Below are 20818 nucleotides of genomic sequence, written 5' to 3' on the forward strand. Positions count from 1 at the left end.
AGTCACGGGATCGAGTGACTCCTCCTCTTGGTGATACTGCACATGGGCATCTAGTCCTTTGTAAGATTGTTTTCTTTCCGCTGTTGGGTTCGGACGTGTTTCCTCTTGTTCCAGTGCATCTTGGTTCGGTATTTCTGAACTTTATTCTACCTTTCTATAATACCACTGGTATTGTTTCGATCACGTTTCCCATCTATACTCGATCCAATTTAGACCGTTGGGGTCGAATGCTCTCCCTTTTAGGGCCTCCTTCTAAGTCGGGGGGATGGAACGAACTCCGTTTCGATTCTGTCTTCGGTGTCACGCTAAATTTCCATACACTGATCTACGTTCCGTGTGTAATCTCTTTTTATCTCCCGATCATCGAGAAGAGACTTGCAATGCCTGCAGATCGTTTCGATCTAAAAAGGCTCTCCGGGACCGTAGAGCTCGTCGTCTCGAAATGGCGTCCAAGTTCACAGAAGAGACACCTGATATCGTCGGTGAAGAACACGAACAGGAAGAAGGTCAACAAGGGGCAGTGTTTTCCATCCAAGACTCGGACTCCGATCAACACTCCAATGATGATAGCCACTATGTGCCTCTGGTGCAGTACGTGAGTGCAACTGCCCCATCGTACCACACAAAGATACTTAAAAAGACTCCAGCACTAGTCGGCGGTTCTCCACTGCCTTCGGGTCGTGGTCGGAGCAGAAAAAAAAGTCCGGATGACCAACCTTCAGGTTCGGCACCGAGAACAAAAACTAACGTGCATTCGGTATCGACCAAACAGACTGCTACATCTGTCTCGGAATTAAGCCGAAAGTCAGAAGGGACAGCTTCGGAGCCGAAAAAATTAACACCACCGTTGGAGCCGATATTTTCGGTTCGAGTTGAGCACTCCATACATAAACCTTCAGAGTCGAAAGACATGGGTAGCAAGCAAACTACTTCTACCCACGAATCCTCTGACATATAACCTATTTTAGAGGTAATGGACGCTAAACAGCGAAAACTACACATTCAAAAGGACACAAGAAGAATCATTGCTTCTCCTCCAATGTCCTTTAAGAGGACATTTACTTTTAAAGATACATTAAAGGATGCACCTCCACCAAAAAAAGGTCTCCAAGGATAAAGAACAGGAAGAGGCAACAAGACACAACAGCCTTCACCACCACATTTGCCTGTTCTTCCTTCTACACCCCCACCATCACCCACATATGAAACACAGTTGTCATCACACACATCCTCACTCTCACCACACAGGGATGATTTTAGTAATGACCAGCAGGATAAAGATCCATGGGATATATATGATCAGCATCCCATTCTACCAAATGATCCAGACTTGTATTCTGCTAGACCTTCCTCGTCAGAAGACACTACTGCATATAACCAAGTAATAGCCAGAGCTGCTGCCTATCATAATGTGCAGATGCATACAGATCAGATTGAACAAGATTTCCTTTTTGACATACTAGCGCCTACACATAAACAATATCAATGTCTTTCAATGCTTCCAGGAATGCTAAGACATGCTTCTGATATTTTCCACGAACCCGTAAAGTCCAGAATTATCACTCGTAGAGTAGATGAAAAATATAAACCTGAACCGTCAGACCCAGTGTTTATCGAAACTCAGTTACCATCTGACTCAGTTGTGGTTAGCGCAGCAAGGAAAAGGGCCAGTGAGTCAGTCCACAGGTATGATAGGGCCCACTGGGACGAGGTGGAAGAACTCTTGTAGTACCTTCCTCCAGAACACTAAAGGAGGGGACAACAAATAGTAACAGGAGGGCAGGCAATATCTAATAATGCTATTAGATCTACTATGGATGCAGCTGATACAGCAGCCAGCGTAATCAACACCAGTGTACTTATTAGAAGATATGCCTGGCTAATATCTTCAGGATTCAAACCTGAAATACAGCAAGCTGTATTGAATATGCCCTTTGACGAGGAACATCTGTTAGGTCCATAAGTTGATACAACCATAGACAAGCTTCAAAAGGTTTCTGAAACTTCCAAAGCAATGGGTGCGTTATACACCACACCCATTAGAGGAAAGTTTTGTAGACCACAGTTTAGAGGGGGTTTCAAGGCATCAGCCACAGAAACAGCAACTTCCCAACAAAAACAATCCTCACACTTCTATACAAGAGGATCATTTAGAGGCTCCTATAGATTATCTAACAATAGAGGAAGAGGTAATTCATCCACTTCCAAAGGTTCCTCTAAGTCAAATAAACAGTGACTTTCTCACCATTCCCACAGAGCACACAGCTCCTGTGGGAGGAAGACTGGTAAATTTCTATCCACAATCGCACAACATAACTACAGATCAGTGGGTTCTAGCCATTATTCGACATGGTTATTGTCTAGAACTTATTTCCACTACACCAAACATTCCCCCTTGTTCACACAGACTTACTCAGGAGCATCTCACTCTGTTAAAACAGGAGGTACAATCACTACTGCTCAAAGGAGCCATAGAAATAGTGCCTATATCCCAAATGGGATCCGGAGTATATTCACTATACTTCCTCATACCAAAGAAAGATGGTACTCAGACCAATTTTAGATCTCAGACCACTCAATCTATACATCCTTTCAGAACACTTTCATATGGTCACTCTACAAGACATCATTCCCCTACTACAAAAACAGGATTACATGACAGCATTAGACCTCAAGGATGCTTATTTCCATATTATCATACACCCAGCAGATCAAAAGTATCTAAGATTCGTTGTAGCAGGAAACCACTACCAGTTCAAAGTGCTACCATTTGGGGTAACAACAGCACCAAGGGTGTTCACCAAATGCTTAACAGTGGTTGCAGCATTTCTCAGAAGACAACACATATATGTCTTCCCATATCCGGACGACTGGCTCATAAAAGACAGTACATTTCAAATCTGCCAGCAACATACTCAATATACTATAAACATCCTACACAATCTAGGATTCACGATCAATTACCACAAATCTGTCCTGCAGCCATCACAGATACAACTGTATCTAGGAGCAATTCTCAACACTCAATCAGGGTTAGCATACCCAAACCCAGCCAGGATTCAAGCATTTCACGATCTCATATCTCAACTACAATACAACCACACTTAGATAGTAACGTTGGTGATGAAACTATTTGGAATGATGGCATCTTGCATAGCAATAGTACCCAATGCGAGCCTGCACTATAGCAATGTCTCTCTCAAGAATAGTCTCAAGCACACGGTCAGATTCAGGATCTAATGCCAAGCTTATCACTCTCTGCAAAGGTGGAATTACATCAACCTATTAAAGGGCGGTCCTTTCAGGACCATGTGCCTCAGACCACAATCGCAACAGATGCATCAATTATAGTTGGGGAGCTCATCTCAACAACCTCACTATACAAGTGGAATGGGACTCAATCCAACAGACTTATCACATTAACTACTTGGAATTACTAGCTGTATTCCTAGCACTCAAAGCTTTTCAAACACAAATCACACACAAAATAGTGTTGATACGGACAGATAATATGACCACAATGTATTATCTGCAAAAACAGGTGGGGCGGGGGACACTCCTCTCAATTGTCCCTTCTAGCAAAGACAATTTGGAAATGGACAATTCTCAATTGAATTCAATTGGTAGCAGAGTATATCCCAGGGATACACAATCAACTAGTGGACCTCTTAAATAGGACCCAGCAACAAGTACACAAATGGGAGATTCACCCCCATATGGGGACACCAGACATAGACCTTTTCGCCACATAAGAAAACGCAAAATTCCAAAGCTTCGCATCCAGGTACCCACACCCTCCATCTAAAGGCAATGCTCTATGGATGAATTGGTCAGGGATATTTGCTTATGCTTTTCCACCTCTCCCACTAATTCCATTTCTGATTTAAAAAAAAAGATGAAACAAACCACACTCACCATGATACTCACAGCTCCTACGTGGCATGTCAACATTGGTACACAACACTACTAGACCTGTCTGTAGTACTACATCACAAACTACTAAACAGACCAGATCTGTTGACTCAAAGGAGGGGTCAAATCAGACATCCAAATCCCAGTATACTCAACCTGGCGATTTGGCTACTGAAGTCATAGAGTTTGGCTACTTACAACTTCCATCTGAATGTATGGATATTCTAAAGGAAGCACGCAAACCCACAGCTAGACAACATTATGGAGCTACATGAAGACACTTCCACTCTTCCAAAGAGATTTCTATCTAAAGTAAAACTGCTTCCCTGTAGTAAATTGTCATCATGCCCCTTAGGATGCGAAATTGTAAATACTTTTTAAAAAAGGCCCAAATTTAAGGATGGCCCTGCACCATCTAATTCCACATTAGCGTAATTGTTTCTGATGCTAATGTGGCATTAGATTTCCCAAAAAACGCAGTGCCATATCTACAAAGTGGCACAATGCATGCATTGTGCCACTTTGCGACCCTTTGCGTCACATTATGCATGCACCATGCATAATGTATGCAAAGGGGGCGTTCTGGTGCAAGGAGGCCAGCAAAAATGATGCAATGAAATCTACAAGATTTCATTGTGCCATTTTTGGTGTCATTTTTTAAAACCTGCTGAAAGCAGGCATTAAAAGGACACACACGTTGGAATCAGCCGGGCTCCTTGGACTTTGCTCCGCTAGCGTCAGACTTTTTGATGCTAGTGGAGCAACGCACCATAATAGCACCAAAAATTGTGATGCTGTTGTTCCTGATACCGCCATGGTGCGCCGTATCTTAAATATGGTGCACACATGGTGGCGTCAGGAGGGTGCAGGGGGGGTGGGGGCTGCAAGAAAAGTGACGCTTGATGGGAAGCACCACTTCTCTTAAATCTGGTCCAAAGTCGATCTCTTACGAGAAAGGCTTTAATTAGTTTCCCTTCAGAAGCTGCATTCAGCACACTATACCCTTCACTATCCACTAGTGCAGTGGTTCCCAACCTTTTGACTTCTGTGGACCCCCAATTTATCTTTATTGGAACCGGGGACCCCCACTGACTCATTTTTGGAATCCGGGGACCCCCCCCACTGAGCCATTATTGAAAGCTGGGGACCTAATCTGTTAATATTTTTTTATTTTTTAAGCAGTTGCGGACCCCCTGAGATGGCTTCGCGGACCCCCTGAGATGGCTTTGCGGACCACAGGTTGGGAACTACTGCACTAGTGTCTACAGTCCATTGACTAAGACCAAGACGCAGCAGATTTTCCCCAAGTTTTGTACATACATGTCAGCATGGAATCTTCCCAAATTTCTGGAACGTGCACCAGATTTGCAATAAAGATACCATAGCCTTACTTATTTTTTTTTTTTTTTTTTAAAGAATAAGGGTTCTGAAGGGTAAATAAAAATATATATATATATCCTGGCTCTTGATTTCCCACCGTTAAATTTAACAAAAAACTATTAAAAGCAGCTGCGAGGTCTCCCGCAGCCACTGCAAAGACATAGCAGCTGTTATAATAATATTCTTCAGAATCTGGATGTACCCACCACATTCTAACAAAGGATGCAAACACTGATATGTTTTCTCTGCCCACTTAAATTTAGCAATCATAAGCTTTAGGTGGGTCCAGGTATATTTTTTGACAGAGAAACAGGAACAGTGAATTGGTAGGTATTACAACAGAATGATAAGTATTGAATGTAATATTAACATTCTATAATATAACAATATAAAATGAAAAATATTTCAAAATGCTAGTTTATAGTTCGTGCCGTATTTATGAGTGATTTATTAAAATGCTTTACAAGAAATTAATAAGATGCAACATTATAAAATGTTCATGTCTTTTGCAAAGTATGCAGCATGTTTTGCCTGGTCATGGCCTAAAGTTAAAAATACATTCAATATGAACAAAATCTTTAGGGATTAAGAAAAATTAGAGAATTCGAGTTCTAAATAGAAAATTGCATTCTTTGCATTTTTGTATAATGTTTTGCTTATTTGTTAAGCCCACAGAATTCAAATGTTTCTTAATAGGAAGCTTTAGGAAACGAAACTGTAACATTGTTTCTGACCCGGGCCCAGAGCACTTTAATACTATATGGAGCACAGCTGTGCCTTTTCTAATAGACGTGCTTTGTGTTATAATAATAATAGAAATATACATTTTATTTTACACATTTACACATACATGATACATATCAGATAACTGAGTAGTATGGTCCTATGTTGCCATTCAAGTGGTTCTGATGGTTTATCACAGATCAGTAGTAGTGTACTTCAAGTGTTCCTCTGTTTTAGTGGAGATATTGCATGTTGTGCTCCTAACCTAAATATGTTGATTATACTGCTAACTGGTCAGGGTCTTTGACAACTTTAAAGGCTTTCGGTTGTACATCTTTTGATTGTTTAATCATTGATATACCAGTCTCTTGGGGTTCCTGTTTACGCTTTTCTCTTGTCTTGGGGGATGCCATTCATATCAGGGTCTCAGCAGTCTTGCCTTCACCATTCCTACTTACTATTGATTTTTGTATTGACTTTACTTTGGTGGTAGCTATGACTAGGTGCATTAATACTTCTACATTAGGGATGGGTGGAACTCGTTGAGTTTCACTTCACGGAATTTCGCGGAGTTACATAAAACTCTGTGAGATTCCACAGAGTTCCATACACAGACCTAATTCGGCAGGTCGCGCTGCTTGCGCTGATGTTTAGCATCTGGAGCTCCTTCTGTGCTGAAACATCAGAGCAAACAGCACCATGCAGTGTGCCAGAGGGCGCTGCTTCTCAAGATGATTTTGCTGCCACTGGAGCAGATTTTCTACTCAAGCACCAGTTTTCTCACCACGAACAGTTGCTACCGCTCGCGACCACCATTCGAGGTGAGAAAATCTCGCCGGGTGCGCCCAGCTACCCAAAAACCACACTAGGGGACACCAATTCTCACTTGCCAACTTACACTTGGTGAGGCGCTTGCGAGAAGAAGCTTCATCACGTGGCGGTTGGCGGAATTTGGCTGGAACTACACATTAAAAGCATAGTGCAGAGTGGCCAAAATTCTGCCAATTCTGTCGGCGGAATTAAATTTATCGCCCAGTCCCATTCTACAGATGATAACATTACAGAACAGCATTAGCATTCTGACAAGGGGTGGTGACCATATTCAGATGTACTTGTGTGATCGATCATTCACATTTTTCTTTGCTAATCCTTCACTCATTTATTGTTTTTTGATTTGGGCGAGGGGAGCATCCTTTTTGTGGGAGCGAGATGGGTCACATTTGCGTTAGTGCTCTATGATGTTCTGTGATTTGCTAATGCTCTGAACAGAAAACTGACTAGTGTTATCTCCATGACATTCACAGCATTACAATACAGTAAAAAGGCTACTTCCTGCTATTTTGTTTAAAACTTATTTCATCTTGTTCCTTTTCCATCCCAGTATGATTAAAATTTCCCAAAACGCTCCAATAAGATCGAATGTTTATGGATAGCTCTGGCCTACTTTTTTAGACTCTAGTGTCAAATTTTCACATCACTTACAACACCATACTTCAATTTTTTTGTTTTTTTGTTCAGCCCTCAAGACCTGCTTCACAATCAAATGTCAGAGGTTTATTCATTGGCCTCAAATTGTTTTTTTACTGTTGACAGTCACTTCATGCTTTGGACTATCTTTCCATCACTCGCTACAGTCATACTCCGCGTCAGCAAAAGTATCACTGTACAGTTCCATGAAGCCATGTTGGTATGAGTGTCTTTCCCAAAGCATGTACGTGTTATAGAAATACAACCACTAAGACTTCTTCCCATGCTTTTGGAAAGCTTTATCCCTTCGATGCCATTTACCAAGCTGGAGTTGAGTTTGACACAATTGATTGCCTAGAGTTCTTCGCCTCACTTTGAATTTATCTGATACACTGGTTGCAAAATCCTTAATCTCTTTTACATCAGCAGTATTCTTACAGACGACAGGGGTTGATTATGATTGTGTGCCACAGTGTCTAGTAACTAAGAGCGAGACATAGGGAGGGATGGGGGAAGAGTGGATCCTCGTGGGAAGTCTATGCCAGGACGAGCCCCCTGTTTAGTACCTTTAATACTGTGTACAAGTTTCCAGCCATCTTCTGGAACATGTCCATAGTGTGAGAGTCTTATGATTACATTTGTGCATTGCTACAGTATTTTTTCATTTCTTCTGGAGCGCAGACATTTTAATCCATTTTTGACCTAAGCTATACAGCACTGTGAGCAACTCTTTGGACAGAGTAAAATTGTTTATTCTGTAGCACAAACTGCAGACTGAATCTACTCTGAAAGGTGTGTGAAGTTCTTCTGTGCACCTATAATTTACTGGACTGAAAGTATTGGACAATGATTTGTGCAAGCTTCCCCATGTCATCCTCCGGCCCTGCCCAGGATAGTGTGATTATGAGGGAGATTTCGGTCCTTAGACTTTCAGCTCAGATTCCAAGCAAGTGGCCAAGTATTGTCAATTTGCTTTTTGTTGAATGGACTTTGACACATAATCAGATGTTGATTAACATTGATCACTTCGATCTTGGGATATATTGGAACTAGTGCCCTTGAGGGGAATGGATTAGTATACCTCTGACAAACTTTTGAGCTATCCCTTGTTATTGACCCAAGCTGATGTGCAACCAGGTCTGTCATGGTGGGAAGTTTGGAAAGCTGTATACACTTTCACAAATGCATTGTGCTTCATTAGCATCGTCCAGACCTCTTTTCTCACCAAGTTTACAATGGCAATCATTAACCTAAATCAGATTTCACAATGAGGCATTGAGATGTTGTAGTTTGTCTTTCTGATGGAGCAGGGTTTACCACTTTTTCCTCTGCACTATTTAAAGGTTTTATAAATGTGGTGCCCAGAGTCTTAAATTGCCTATCATTGTGAAATATACAATGGCAAACCTTTTCTGTTGCTATGGCTTCATCTACCAAAGATCCTTTGGGCTTTGAATCTATAAACAGCTGTATAAAAACCTCTCCTTTTGTTTTTCATGACTCTTATGCCTTCATATTGACTTCCTTGTTGTCTTGACTAGAGAGACTTTAAATTTCACATCTATAGGAGTGATTATTCTCTTGTTTATCTCCACAGAAAGGGTAGTGGATTAGGAAATGGATGCAGGCGATCCAAGGCTTATGAGGAATTTGTGCTGAAGAACCGTAAAGAGTTGCGCCAAGGACCACAAATATGCGAGAAAGCTGTGCAGAGGATCCTGGGATATTCCAATAACTTCCTGCACAAAAAGCTAAAGACCAGTCCTCAGGTACATGGAATGCTAGACAGTGGAAGTGTTGACTGACCTTGTTATGTGAGGAAGCAAGATGACAACACTAGTCTTATTACTGTACTAGGGTTTCCTACGTGTAAACATGGTGTGTATTGAACCAATGCCTTCGGCCGACCTGCGATTACATGACACAGGATGCGCTCCCTGTGCCTTCAGTCTCACCAGAGGCCTTCCTGGCTATCAGGCTTTCAGAATCCTGGCTGCTGTTTCACTTGCTCCTTATACCTGACAAACCAAGTATTGTCATTGCTAATAAAGCATATGGATGCCTTCAGTTCCTTGAGTTACCACACTTCAACAATCCATTTACAAAGGAACTGGGTCACAGTGTACATTTTTGTATGATTTTGGGATCTCATCACAAGTCCATTCCTTCACAAACCTTGGGTCATGGTAACCCTACAGTGGACTTTGACTTTTAACAATTCTGTTAGTCCACCATACCCCATGTGAGGCCTCTGGTCATCTCAGTTGATTTATATAAACATTCTACCAGATCTGTTGTAATAAAAGAAAGTGGAAAAATCTTACACTGTAACTGAGTGGCTCTAATGCCCAAACACCTGCCCTTCCCATAGTCTGTCAGGCTGATTAAGGTTTTTGGTAATGAGAATGCAGCAAAACCACTTCAATACACCAGTTATAGTTATCTCAAGTAATTATAATGTGTGTCGTAAAGTAACTATAACTTGTGCACCCCCCCTGCTCTACTTGAACCCTCACATATTACATCACTCAGGACCTATTTAATGACTGCATTGCATGGCAAGGGTCAAGTTACAGTTACTTTACGGCATAAGTTATAGTTACCTGAGATAATTATAACTGTTGAATTTCAGTGGTTTTGTTAGTTTAAAACATACTTTTTAACTGCCCTTTTTACCTAACTATAATGCCCCTTTAACTGCCTGTAGGTAATATGTGTGTGTGTGTGTGTGTGTGTGTGTATATATATATATATATATATATATGTATGACAAAGGTCTGTTGGGAACGAAACAGGAGTGATTTGGGAGGGAAAGCGTGTTTGCCATATATATATATATAAAATTGAGTTGAAAAACCAAAGGTTACAAGGACGTTATAGTTAGCCTCACATTTTAAATGTACCAAACCATAAAAAAATCACCTGTTATAGTTATCTCAAGTAACTATAACTCGCGCCCCCGTTATGCACAGTTTTTTCATCAAAGATTTTACTGCAAATGTTACATTGATGTTATCAGTGACGTTATCAAAGATGTCATATGTGCCGTACTTTGTGGCGTAATTAGCAGTGCATGGCAAGTGTGCCAGTTATAGTTACCTTAGGGCACGAGTTATAGTTAATGGAGATAACGCTAATTATAACAGGGGAATGTCTATGATTGTGTAGGTTTAAAATGTGAGCGTAACTATAACGTCCCTGTAACCTTAGTTTTTTTCACTGAATTTCTATGTTTTTTTAACGTAAAGTAATTTACATTACTATACGTTAATCCAACCACCTCTGCGCAAGCCTTTGGCTGAAGCAGAGTCCCAAGATGGCTGCCAACACTTCTTGAAGTGTTGGCAGCTAATCAGATCTCAACACGAGATCGGGAGGGTTCGCAAAAACATTGCGTCCCTATATACAAATATGGATTTTCTTACATTTCTATAAAACTACTTAACGGATTTACACCAAATAATAAAAAGGCCTCTTTCTGGCCTTTTTACCTTTATGCAAAATTTGGTGTAATTCTGTCCAGTAGTTTGGGCGCTATTGCCGTTCAAAATCCCTATGGAAAATTGAAGGGGGAAAATGCGTTTTGGGACCCTCCTTTTTCTCTGCCCCCGCTTGATGGATCACCTTGAAACTTTGCAGACAGCAGCTGAAGTGAGCATCACATGTTCTTGGATGATTTCGTGATAATTCATCAAACAGTGCCAACGTTATTAGCAAAACAGAAAATGCTTATTCTATAGAAACTAGGTTCTAACTACAACTACTTAGTGGCGACCACCACTGCACAGTTTTTTCTTCAATAATTGGCTGCTAATGTTTCATTTATATTTTTAATGATGTTATAGAAGTTGTCTTGAGTGCTGTTATATCTGAGGTAATTAGCAGTGCATGGCGAAGGCGCGAGTTATAGGTTACCTTAGGCCTTGAGTTATAGTTATTTAAAATAACTATAACTGCCAAATTTCTATGGTTTTGTGCGAGTAAACTTAGAACCTAACTATAACATCCCTGTAACTTTAGTTTATTTAAGTGAATTAATATGGTTTTCTTTAAGTCTATTTCCTAACTATAATGTCCATGTACCCTTTGGATTTTTCTATGTTTTTTTAACGTAATTGTCTTAACTATACTTTAATCCAAAAACCGCCAAAGACTGTGTGCGGTGGGAGTTGGCCACAGTGCCTCGCTTGCAGCCAGGCCCTTTGGCTAACTCCCCTAACAACCCAACCCCACGCTGTGCGTGACCTTTGGCCGTGCGCAGCGGGAGCTGGCCGCAGTGCCTGTCTCTCTGGGTGTAGAAATAGGTGTGTCTGGTTGTGAGACTGGCTGGGAGAGTGTCTGTGTTGGTGTGAGGGTGTCTGATTGCGCTCCAATAGATGAAAGATCCATTCATCTCCATGAGGGATTTCAGATCTTTTTTAATATAGAATCTCAGACTAAACAAACTTGCTTTGCCTTCGCCAAGCCCAGGAGTTAGGATCCTTTGTCCTTTCCAGAAGTGGAGCTCTAACTGGGGCACCTGCTACATTTATATTTGTAATTGCTTCCTGTTGAGGTTCAAATTTTGCGAAATGAGCATCATGGCCACAATGGCCCGGGGGAAATCCGTTGCCCCCCAGACGATTTTGGCCCCTGGGACTCCATCCCCCAGGGCCAGGCCAAAAATCATTGGTGTCCCGCAGGGCACTCAGTATGCGTTGGGTACCACAGGGAGCCTGAAGGTTCCTGCGCTCCCAGCCGGCTCCCTGCCTCCTGTGGAGCAGACATTACTTTTGCACCCAGGGAGCTGCTAAGATGCAGGTCGTTTTCCGTAAAAGCAGGGAACCAGAGGGAAACCTCCACTCGCAGCAAGTGAGAGGTGTTTTATCAGCTCTCACTTGCTGTGAGCAGAGTGTTTGCTGTGACTTGGTGGAAACTGTCAAAGTTGGTGGTGGCTCCTTGAGGGAGCCCGGGTGGCCCCCTCTACAACATGTAAATAGCCCCAGGGAGGTAGTAGTCTCTGGGGCTGGGGGTCCGAGGTGGATCCCCTTCATTCTTTAAAGTCAGCCCCAGAGAGGTGGCGGTGCCCTAGCTGCAGGAGGGGCCATGTCCCCCCCCTGCATTCATCAATTCTTAAGCCCTGGGGAGGTGTCAGTCCCTGGGAGTGCGTGGGGGCTGTGCGACCCTCCCGCATTCATCATTACTTTAGCCCAGGGGAGGTGGCGGTCCCCAGTGCTGCGGAGGGTCTCGCGGCACCTCTGTTTAATTCTGTGTGCCCTGGGGAGGTGGCGGTCCCTAGGGCTCGAGGTGGGGTCCACAGGACCCCCTCCCCCCAGTACAATAAATACATTTTACACCCGGGAGGTGATGATCCCTGGGGCCAGAGGGGAGGGGGACGTGCGGCCCCCGCATATTATAAAAAAAAAAGCACCGGGGAGGTGTCAGTCCCCAGAGCAGGTATAAGCCTAGGAGGGGGGGCCCTGTGCAACCCCTCCTTTATTTTAAACATGCCCCCGGGACCTGGTCCACTCTGGGGCTTTAATCAAACAAGCGTGACCAAGCTTGTTTTTTTAATAAAAACTCTTACCCCAAATTCGTGACATTGTCATAGATTTGCACTTTTGTGCCCTGGCGGGGTTCCTCTGTTATCCCAGCAGCAGAGCTAAGGGGTCCCAGTAAGTGTCAATGTTTTGGTAACATAAAATATTTGTTATTACTATAGGTTAATCCAACTGCTTGGCCGTGCGCATCAGAGGTTGGCCACAGGGCCAGGCCTGTGGCCAACCCCCTATAACCACTCAACCCCATGCCACCCATGGCCTGTGGCCGTGCATGGCGAGGGTTGCCTCACTTGGCCTACGGCCAAGCACCTATAACCACTCAACCCTGTGCCACACACGGCCGAATCACCCAACCCTGCGTCGTATGGAGAGACCGTTGAAATAACAAACTCTGTCTCTCTTCTGTCCCATTATGGGATGGGATGGGAGAGAGAGAGAGAAAGAAAGAGAGAGAGAGAGATTTGCTGAATGATATACTTAGAAAGAGATATTTTCTGACTAATTGAAAAGAAAGATGCATTTGTCAAGTAAAAAGAGTTTGATGATCTTTTGGTATGTGCCTTAAATATTTGAAGTTGAAAAGAAAGTAAAGCAGGGAAATTACCAATGAGACACTTAGACTGGAACCCTCAATCTTCAGTATGAAGGTTGGAGGCCTTAACCTCTAGGCCATAAGTGGCTGCGTACGGTTCAGTGTCCAGGCTTGCTTACGACATGCAACTCAAAGATTTGAATGAGAGAAAGACCTCCATATTCCATCAATACCAGACCCCCCAGGATATTGCAGCATAGATTTCCAAATTTTGCTGCATAAAAATTGAAATTTTGCTGCACAAAAATGGAAATTTTGCAGCATTATTGTGGCACTTTATCTTACTTGTAATCATTACTTTTCAGTCTTAAATCAATGGAAACTGTTTTAGCAGAGTATTCCACTTAGAGATAGGCATGTGTATAAAGTGTCTGAGAATGTTTGTTTACTATATTCTCCTTTGTTGCAACATTCTGAATCATAGGTTAAGCCAAGCACAATAGCACAGCGTTGCTAGTCATCCTGTTTTCAGTGGCATAGTGCTGACTTGGGGCTAGGCGTTGCAAGACCCAGAGCCATCTGCTGTAGGACACCATGTTTTGATATTCCCACGATGAGAACCTTGAGGAACATAAAAGACATTCAACACCCAGTTACCGTGACCAACAGATATGGACCCCAACACATAAAGATACTACATAAAGGAATCCATTTAGGAGGTGCTTAGCAGACTTTGAGCCTGTAGACTTTCTTCTCACTAGCGGGACAGGAAAAAGGGTTTGTGCACCTAAACTGTCAAGTCAAGTTTGACTGGATATCAGCATCCATTAGGGTCGGACTGGCATTTTGGGCAATCAGACAGAGCCCAAGGGGCTGGTCTGATAAGATAGTATCTGGGCCGGGTTTTTGGAGGTTCCTGAGCCTGTTTTAAGGTCTGGTGGGCAGGTTTTCACTGTTTTTTTACTGATTTTACCACAAACAGTGCTTGTAGCAAACACAAATGCATGCATATGTTACAAAACACCTATACAATGTGACTCCGAAGTTCTAAATGCCCTATTAGCCGATGTGGGCCATGTTTTTAGCTATCCAATGCACTAATGAAGGAAGCTGGTAGGTACTGGGCAAAGGTCAGGACCACACCAGCAGATTGCACCAGGCAGCCTTTGGGAGGCCGGGTGCAGCGGTACAGTGAGTTTCGGGTGCCCGATACAAATCAATGGGGATTGGGCCCGTGGGGTTAGGCTGCAGGCTTGAACTTGGGGGGCCAGTCGAGGGCAACCAACAGGCTGGACACAAACGTGGGGTGCTCGGAGTTGGAGGTGCACTGAAGGTCCTCTTCTCCTAGGACCAGGGGCGACGGATGGAGGGGTGTCCTTTGGCATCTGTTTTTTTTACCAGGAGCACTTGCTGTTGGGGTATCCTGTGGTCTGAGGCTGCAGGCGTTTTCGGGGAGTCCAGCAGAGGTGAAACCACAGTGGACTCGGATGCTGGATCGCTAGGGGATGACCCTGGCATCAAGGGCCCACTTCCACTAGGTCCGGCAGTGACGGGTGCAGTGGTTGTGGGAGATGTGGGGTTTCCTCTAACCAAAGAGCTGCTGGAGAGCGGGCCTGTGTGCAGAAGCTGCAGATGACTTCAGAGGGTCCGAGAGGGATGGAACCTCGATGGACCATGACTGTGGACAGCTGGGGAACCTCGATGGCACTGGTTGTCAGCTTCACCTCGGGTCAGGGACTAGGGGTGCAGAGATCACTCACAATGCAAGTCTTTGTTGGGCTCCATGATGCAGAGTCTTTTCTTGAGGCTTTGTTGCTGAGCAGGTCCGTTGCTCACAGGAGACTTGAGTCTTTACTGAAGTTCAGCAGTCCTCCCAAGTTTATGGAGGGTCAGCTGCAGGATGAGCTGGCTTTTGGTGCTGAGTCCTTTGGGGGTTGCATGCAGGCCGGAGGGGCTGGTTCCAGGTCAGCTGCTTCTTTTATTCTTTTTTGCAGAGGTGCAACTCTTCTCTGTCCTTCCTTCTTATGTCATGAAAATCTGAGTTCTAGGGTTCAGGGGTGCCACCTAAATACTAAATTTAGGGGCATTAGAGGGAATGCCAGGTGGTATCCAATTGGTTGCCCACCTTTAGGGTGACTACACCCTTCTTATGACCACTTCCATTGGGAAGTGGCCATAGGCCTAACACTAGTGGCGTAATTCCTTCCAAACAAGATGGAGGAATTAAAAAAAATTGTGTCCACTTTAGCTCGTCCATGTTAGGGGTCACACTGGCATGAAGTGGGTACTCCTAATCTGCCTAATGTTCCCACCTGTCCTGCCACCAGAAGTGGGGTCAGGACAGGGGGGTGGGTCATCTCTGCCATTTGGTACGCCCTGGTCACATTACAAAGGTGAGTAGGCCTTTGAAGCTCCCAGCCCTGGAATTGTCCATCCTGCCTAGTTGAGGTTTTGGCAGCTCCCCCCAGAGCAGGCCTCGGTTCTGAGCCTCCAAGAGTATTGGCACTCACCTCTTGGAGCCAGATCTCTGTCTAAGGGTGGTCCACTGGTCTGGACCAGTCAGTGGCCACATTAGGAATTGGTAGGTTTTCAGGGGGCACCTCTCAGGTGCCTTCTATGTGCATGTATTAATAAATCTGGATTCAGTGAGGGTTTATTAATATGACACCAAACATCCCCATCTTCAGTGAAGCCATCATTTAGCTGTTTACTAGACATCAGCAATAATCATGGGAATGGTATGCAGAAATGGAACTATTTTTCCAAGCTAGAGCTGAAATTTGGTTTGACCCAACGTATTCCTTTTAAAAGATGTATTACATTATCAACAAAATAAATTGTGAGGGATACCTCCTTTCTCCTAAACAAATGAGTTCTATATCATATATGCAGTTATCTGGTCAAGATACAAGGTTAACCATCAGTCTGGCTCAACAAAGTAAACTATCATCAGAGCTCATGTCTACACAAAAGTATGACAAAAACACATAATACTAAAATATACAGAAAGGGGCTTTGAGTTAAGCCCCTTTCAGCCATTGGTTGAGGGAGTTCTCTTTACTCAACACATAGATTAAATGCCCTGCATTTTGTGAGCCAGCCAACAACACATGGCAGATGTTTACATTTGTATTTGTATTTTGGATTGGTAACATACAGTCTCACTGCGGTATCTTCTCTCAGCTCTCCATGGACACACAGTGGTGTCTCTTGAAGTAGCATTGATGAGGGGAAGGCAGGGCAGCCACACACCATCAGCCACAGATCATTCGAGGCACAGGGCATTCCTGCACATCGGCGCAACACAGAAACCTCCTTACATTAGCCGTGGCAGCCATAATAGTGCCTGTGCGGATAGCAGCAGCAGAAGCTGTGCATCTCGTGCCTGTAAACACATCATTGCCTGCTGAGCTCCAATTACCAGGATGACTGTGACACAATAAGTTAGAGCCGCAATACCAGAGTAGTGGCACTGCAATACATAATTGTAGTTTCTCTTGAAGGAAAATGCCTGCTCCCTTCTAGTTTTGATGTAGAAACCATTGGCTGAGGAATTATTGCCAGTTCCACATAGTGGGCTGCTGGGCCTGATGCACTGCTGGTCTGGCCACCCATGCCTGCCTAGCTTTGCAGCGCTGGATGCAAAGCCTAGATCAAGGAGCTACTGATCAGACCAGGCAATGTCTTTACCATTCATGATGAAGTGACTGCGGCTGAGCTCTCTCATTATCAACCATATGCAGTGCTGGGACATCTGCTGCACATGGAGAAATCCTGGACGGTCTGACTAAAGGTGTGTCCCCTCACATCACCAGAGTCTCCCACAGTCACAGTGTTGCATTTCCAGCTCTAGGGCCCTATTGACTGTCTCTTCCCATTACAATGCATGTGTAAGTACTGGAAATTTAGGAATAAACCACAACTTCTCACAGAAAATGTTTTATGGATCTGCCATTTAGTGAGGTATTGAATTTCTCTGCGGGTAACATTAGATAAGTATTGTTGGTGCTTGTGATGCATTTCAAACATGGTGAATATAAGCACTCAAAATCTCTGTGTAAAATTCCTGTGGCAGTAGTGTGTTGAGCATCAGGAACCCTCCGCATCCTGTACCCAGACACGTGTCATTGAAAATGAAAGGAAAAAACAGAATCTATACTTTATGCTGATAATATGTTATTTGTGCTATAAATATGCTTCCCATGCTGGTATTAGTAGTTATTTATGTTCATTTAAATACGAATGAACAGGTTTCCCCAATACCAAACAATAGCACTTGTAGAAATGAAAACCTTTTAATATGAATAGTATGTTTTCAAAGTCTATTAGATATGGGTGCTGGATAAAGGCCTAGTTAAGACTGAAACACAGCGGTAAGCCGGTAATGGCTTTACACTGAATAAACCGTCTGAAGGCGCACAGTGGTGTTGCAGTGTGTCCTTACATTTAATATTTGTGAATGGAAATTGGGATTGGGCTTTAAAATATTTCCATTCCTGGCCTCCAGATTTCATGGGCAGTTTTGTAAAAAGCACAGCCTTTTTACAAAACTGCAGATTGTTTTATTTTTTTTGCAAATCCCGAAATCCTGGCGGGTCTGACTAGGCATATTTAACATTCAAAGCATGAGCAAATAAACAGACATACTACCATGACATACCAGGATTTGAACTTTCAACCTACTGAGCAACAATCCAAGAGCTTCACCAGTTGGCCACATGTGACTATGTTCTGCTGGGTATCATAACATAACTATACCATTCAAACCAAACATCTTGCTACTGTGACAGTTTGAAGTTATTGCATGGAGAGAACACTGCAATAACAATATCTCAATCTCTACTCAATCCCACTATGGGATGGAAGAGAGAGAGTGACAGGACCGTGGGGGGAGCCTGAAAACCCCACGGTCTTAGCTGGCTCCCCACGTCCTGCGGGAGCCGGCATTGCTCCCACAAGCTGGGAGCTGCTTTAAATAGTAGTGCCCTGCTTGCGAGAGCAATTTTTCACCTGCTTCCCTGCACGCATATTTGCATGCAGGGAAACAGATGAATACTCCACTTTCTGCAAGGAGGAGCTGTTTGACAGCTCTTGCTTGCAGCAAGAGGAGTTATATGTTTGCTTTTGCTTGGTGGGAGCTGTCAGCTCCCACCATGCAAAAGCAAACACCTACCCCCCAAGGGTGGGCACTTTGGGAGGTAGCCGGTACCGGCCCCGGGGGTGGCAGTCCCCAGGGCCATAAATGGCACCACGAGGGGGCCCCTCTCCATTGTACCACTTAGCCCACTGGGAGGTGGTGGTTCCATGGGACGGGTGTCTGCAACAGCCCCCCTACATTAGGTTTATTTCAACCCCGGGGAGGTGGAGGTTTACGGGGCTGTAGTGAGTTGGGGGCTCACTGCCCCCATTAAATTGAATTAATTACCCCTGGGAGGTGGCAGCCCCTGAGGGTGCAGGGGGCCATGTGGGCCCCCTGCATTAATTTTATGTTTAGCCCCAGGGAGGTGGCAGCCCCCGGGGTTGGCAACGCGGGCCTCCTTCATTAATTGAGCATGATTTGGCCTGGGGAGGTGGTGGTCACTGGGATGCGGCAAGGCCCTGTGGGCCCACAGAATACATATTCTTAAATGCTGTGGGGAGGTCGCTGTCCCTAGGGATACGGGTGGGCCACACGCCCCGCATTTATCTATAAAAATTGGCCCTAGGGAGGCTGCAGTCTCTGGGGCGCTGGGGTCCACGCGGGCCTCACGCATTAATTTTATATTTAGCCCTGGGGAAGTGGCGGTCCCCGGGGCTGGGGGGGGGTAGCATGCAGGCCCCCCTGCAATAATTTAGCATGATATGCCCTGGGGAAGTGCTGGCCCTTGGGTGCAGGTGGGCCCGCTGGGCCCCCTGCATTTATGTATACACATTTGCCCCAGGGTTGCTCCGAGGGCACCCCTGCGTAGTTAAAAAGCAATGCCCTGGGGAGGTGGCTGTCCCCAGGGCTTTCATAAGCCCTAGGGGTGGCCCCGTGCACCCCACCTCCAATTTTTGCACTATGCCCCCATGACCTGGCCCACCCGGTGGCAAAAAAAGCAAGCTGGGAGACCACACTTGCTTTTTTTAGTTTTTTTATTTCTTTTTTTAAGTCAAGGCGAAATTTGCAGATTTGCCATGATTTTTGCAATGATTAAAAAAAAAAAAACTTTTAAGCCTTGTGCACCAAGGCTATAGAGGAGTAGGGTAACAGTATCCTACCCCCTTTTCTTTTCTTTTTTTTTTTTTTTTTTTTTTTTAGACTACACTAAAGCAGAGTCTCAAAATGGTTCAGCCGAGTCTCAAAATGGCTCCCAACACTTCCTGGTTGAACGGTTGACAGCCAATCAGATCTCCGGATGAGATCAGGAGTATTAGCGAATCCTTTGCGCCTCCAGATATACAAATTTGGTTTTCTTTTAATATTTCAATAACTACTGAATGGATTTAAACCAAATTGCAAAAAGCACTCTTTCTGGACGAGGAGCTACATTTCTGCTAAATTTGGTGTAATCCTGTCCAGCATTTCGGGCTGTAGTCCTGTCTTAAATCCTAATGGGATTCAAACATGGGAAATGCACTTTTTTTCCCTCCCCTTTTTCTCGTCCCCTGCTTGGGAGATCACCCCGAACCTTCCCATGCACAAGATTCTCCAGCACACTTTTTTGGGGAACATTTTTCTGGAGATTCGTCAAACAGCGCCAAATATGGGCAAGTAAAAAAGCGATTTTTCTATGGAAACTAGGTCTTAACTATAACTACCTACTGGCGACTGGCAGTAGGTACTATATATATATATATATATATATATATATATATATATATATATGTATGTATATATATATATATATATATATATATATACAGACAGACAGACACACACTACCTACTGGTGGTCGCCATTAGGTAGTTATAGTTAGGACCTAGTTTCCGTAGAAAAAGCATTTTTTGTTTTGGTAATTACTTTGGTGCCATTTGACTAATCTTCACGAAATTTTCAAAACTAGTTTACCACTCACTTCAGCTGCTGTCTGGCGCCAAGAGCAATGCTGTGATTGGCTGGCTGCAACCTGACAGGAGAGTTGCGGCTGCCATTTTGTGTATCTGGACTTTGTCCCGAGGTGGGAATAAAAGTTAAAAGTGATAGAAGGGTTCAGGTTAGAGGGACCCCTCATGGGAAAGAAATTGCCCAAAAACAGTTTGTTTGGGATGCACGATTATCCATAGATCCTCCGCAGCACTCAAA

General features: G+C 44.0%; 1 protein-coding gene across 1 annotated transcript in view; it reads left to right on the forward strand.

The window, feature by feature from the left end:
- Positions 1–20818, forward strand: part of LOC138301302 (uncharacterized) — a 93755-nt gene that overhangs the window by 44842 nt on the left and 28095 nt on the right. The window contains exon 7 of the mRNA XM_069241615.1: positions 9080–9251. Within this exon, the coding sequence (XP_069097716.1) occupies positions 9080–9251 (172 nt within the window). The remainder of the gene's footprint in view (positions 1–9079; positions 9252–20818) is intronic.

This window comes from Pleurodeles waltl, chromosome 6, assembly GCF_031143425.1.
Source record: "Pleurodeles waltl isolate 20211129_DDA chromosome 6, aPleWal1.hap1.20221129, whole genome shotgun sequence".
Taxonomy (NCBI): domain Eukaryota; kingdom Metazoa; phylum Chordata; class Amphibia; order Caudata; family Salamandridae; genus Pleurodeles; species Pleurodeles waltl.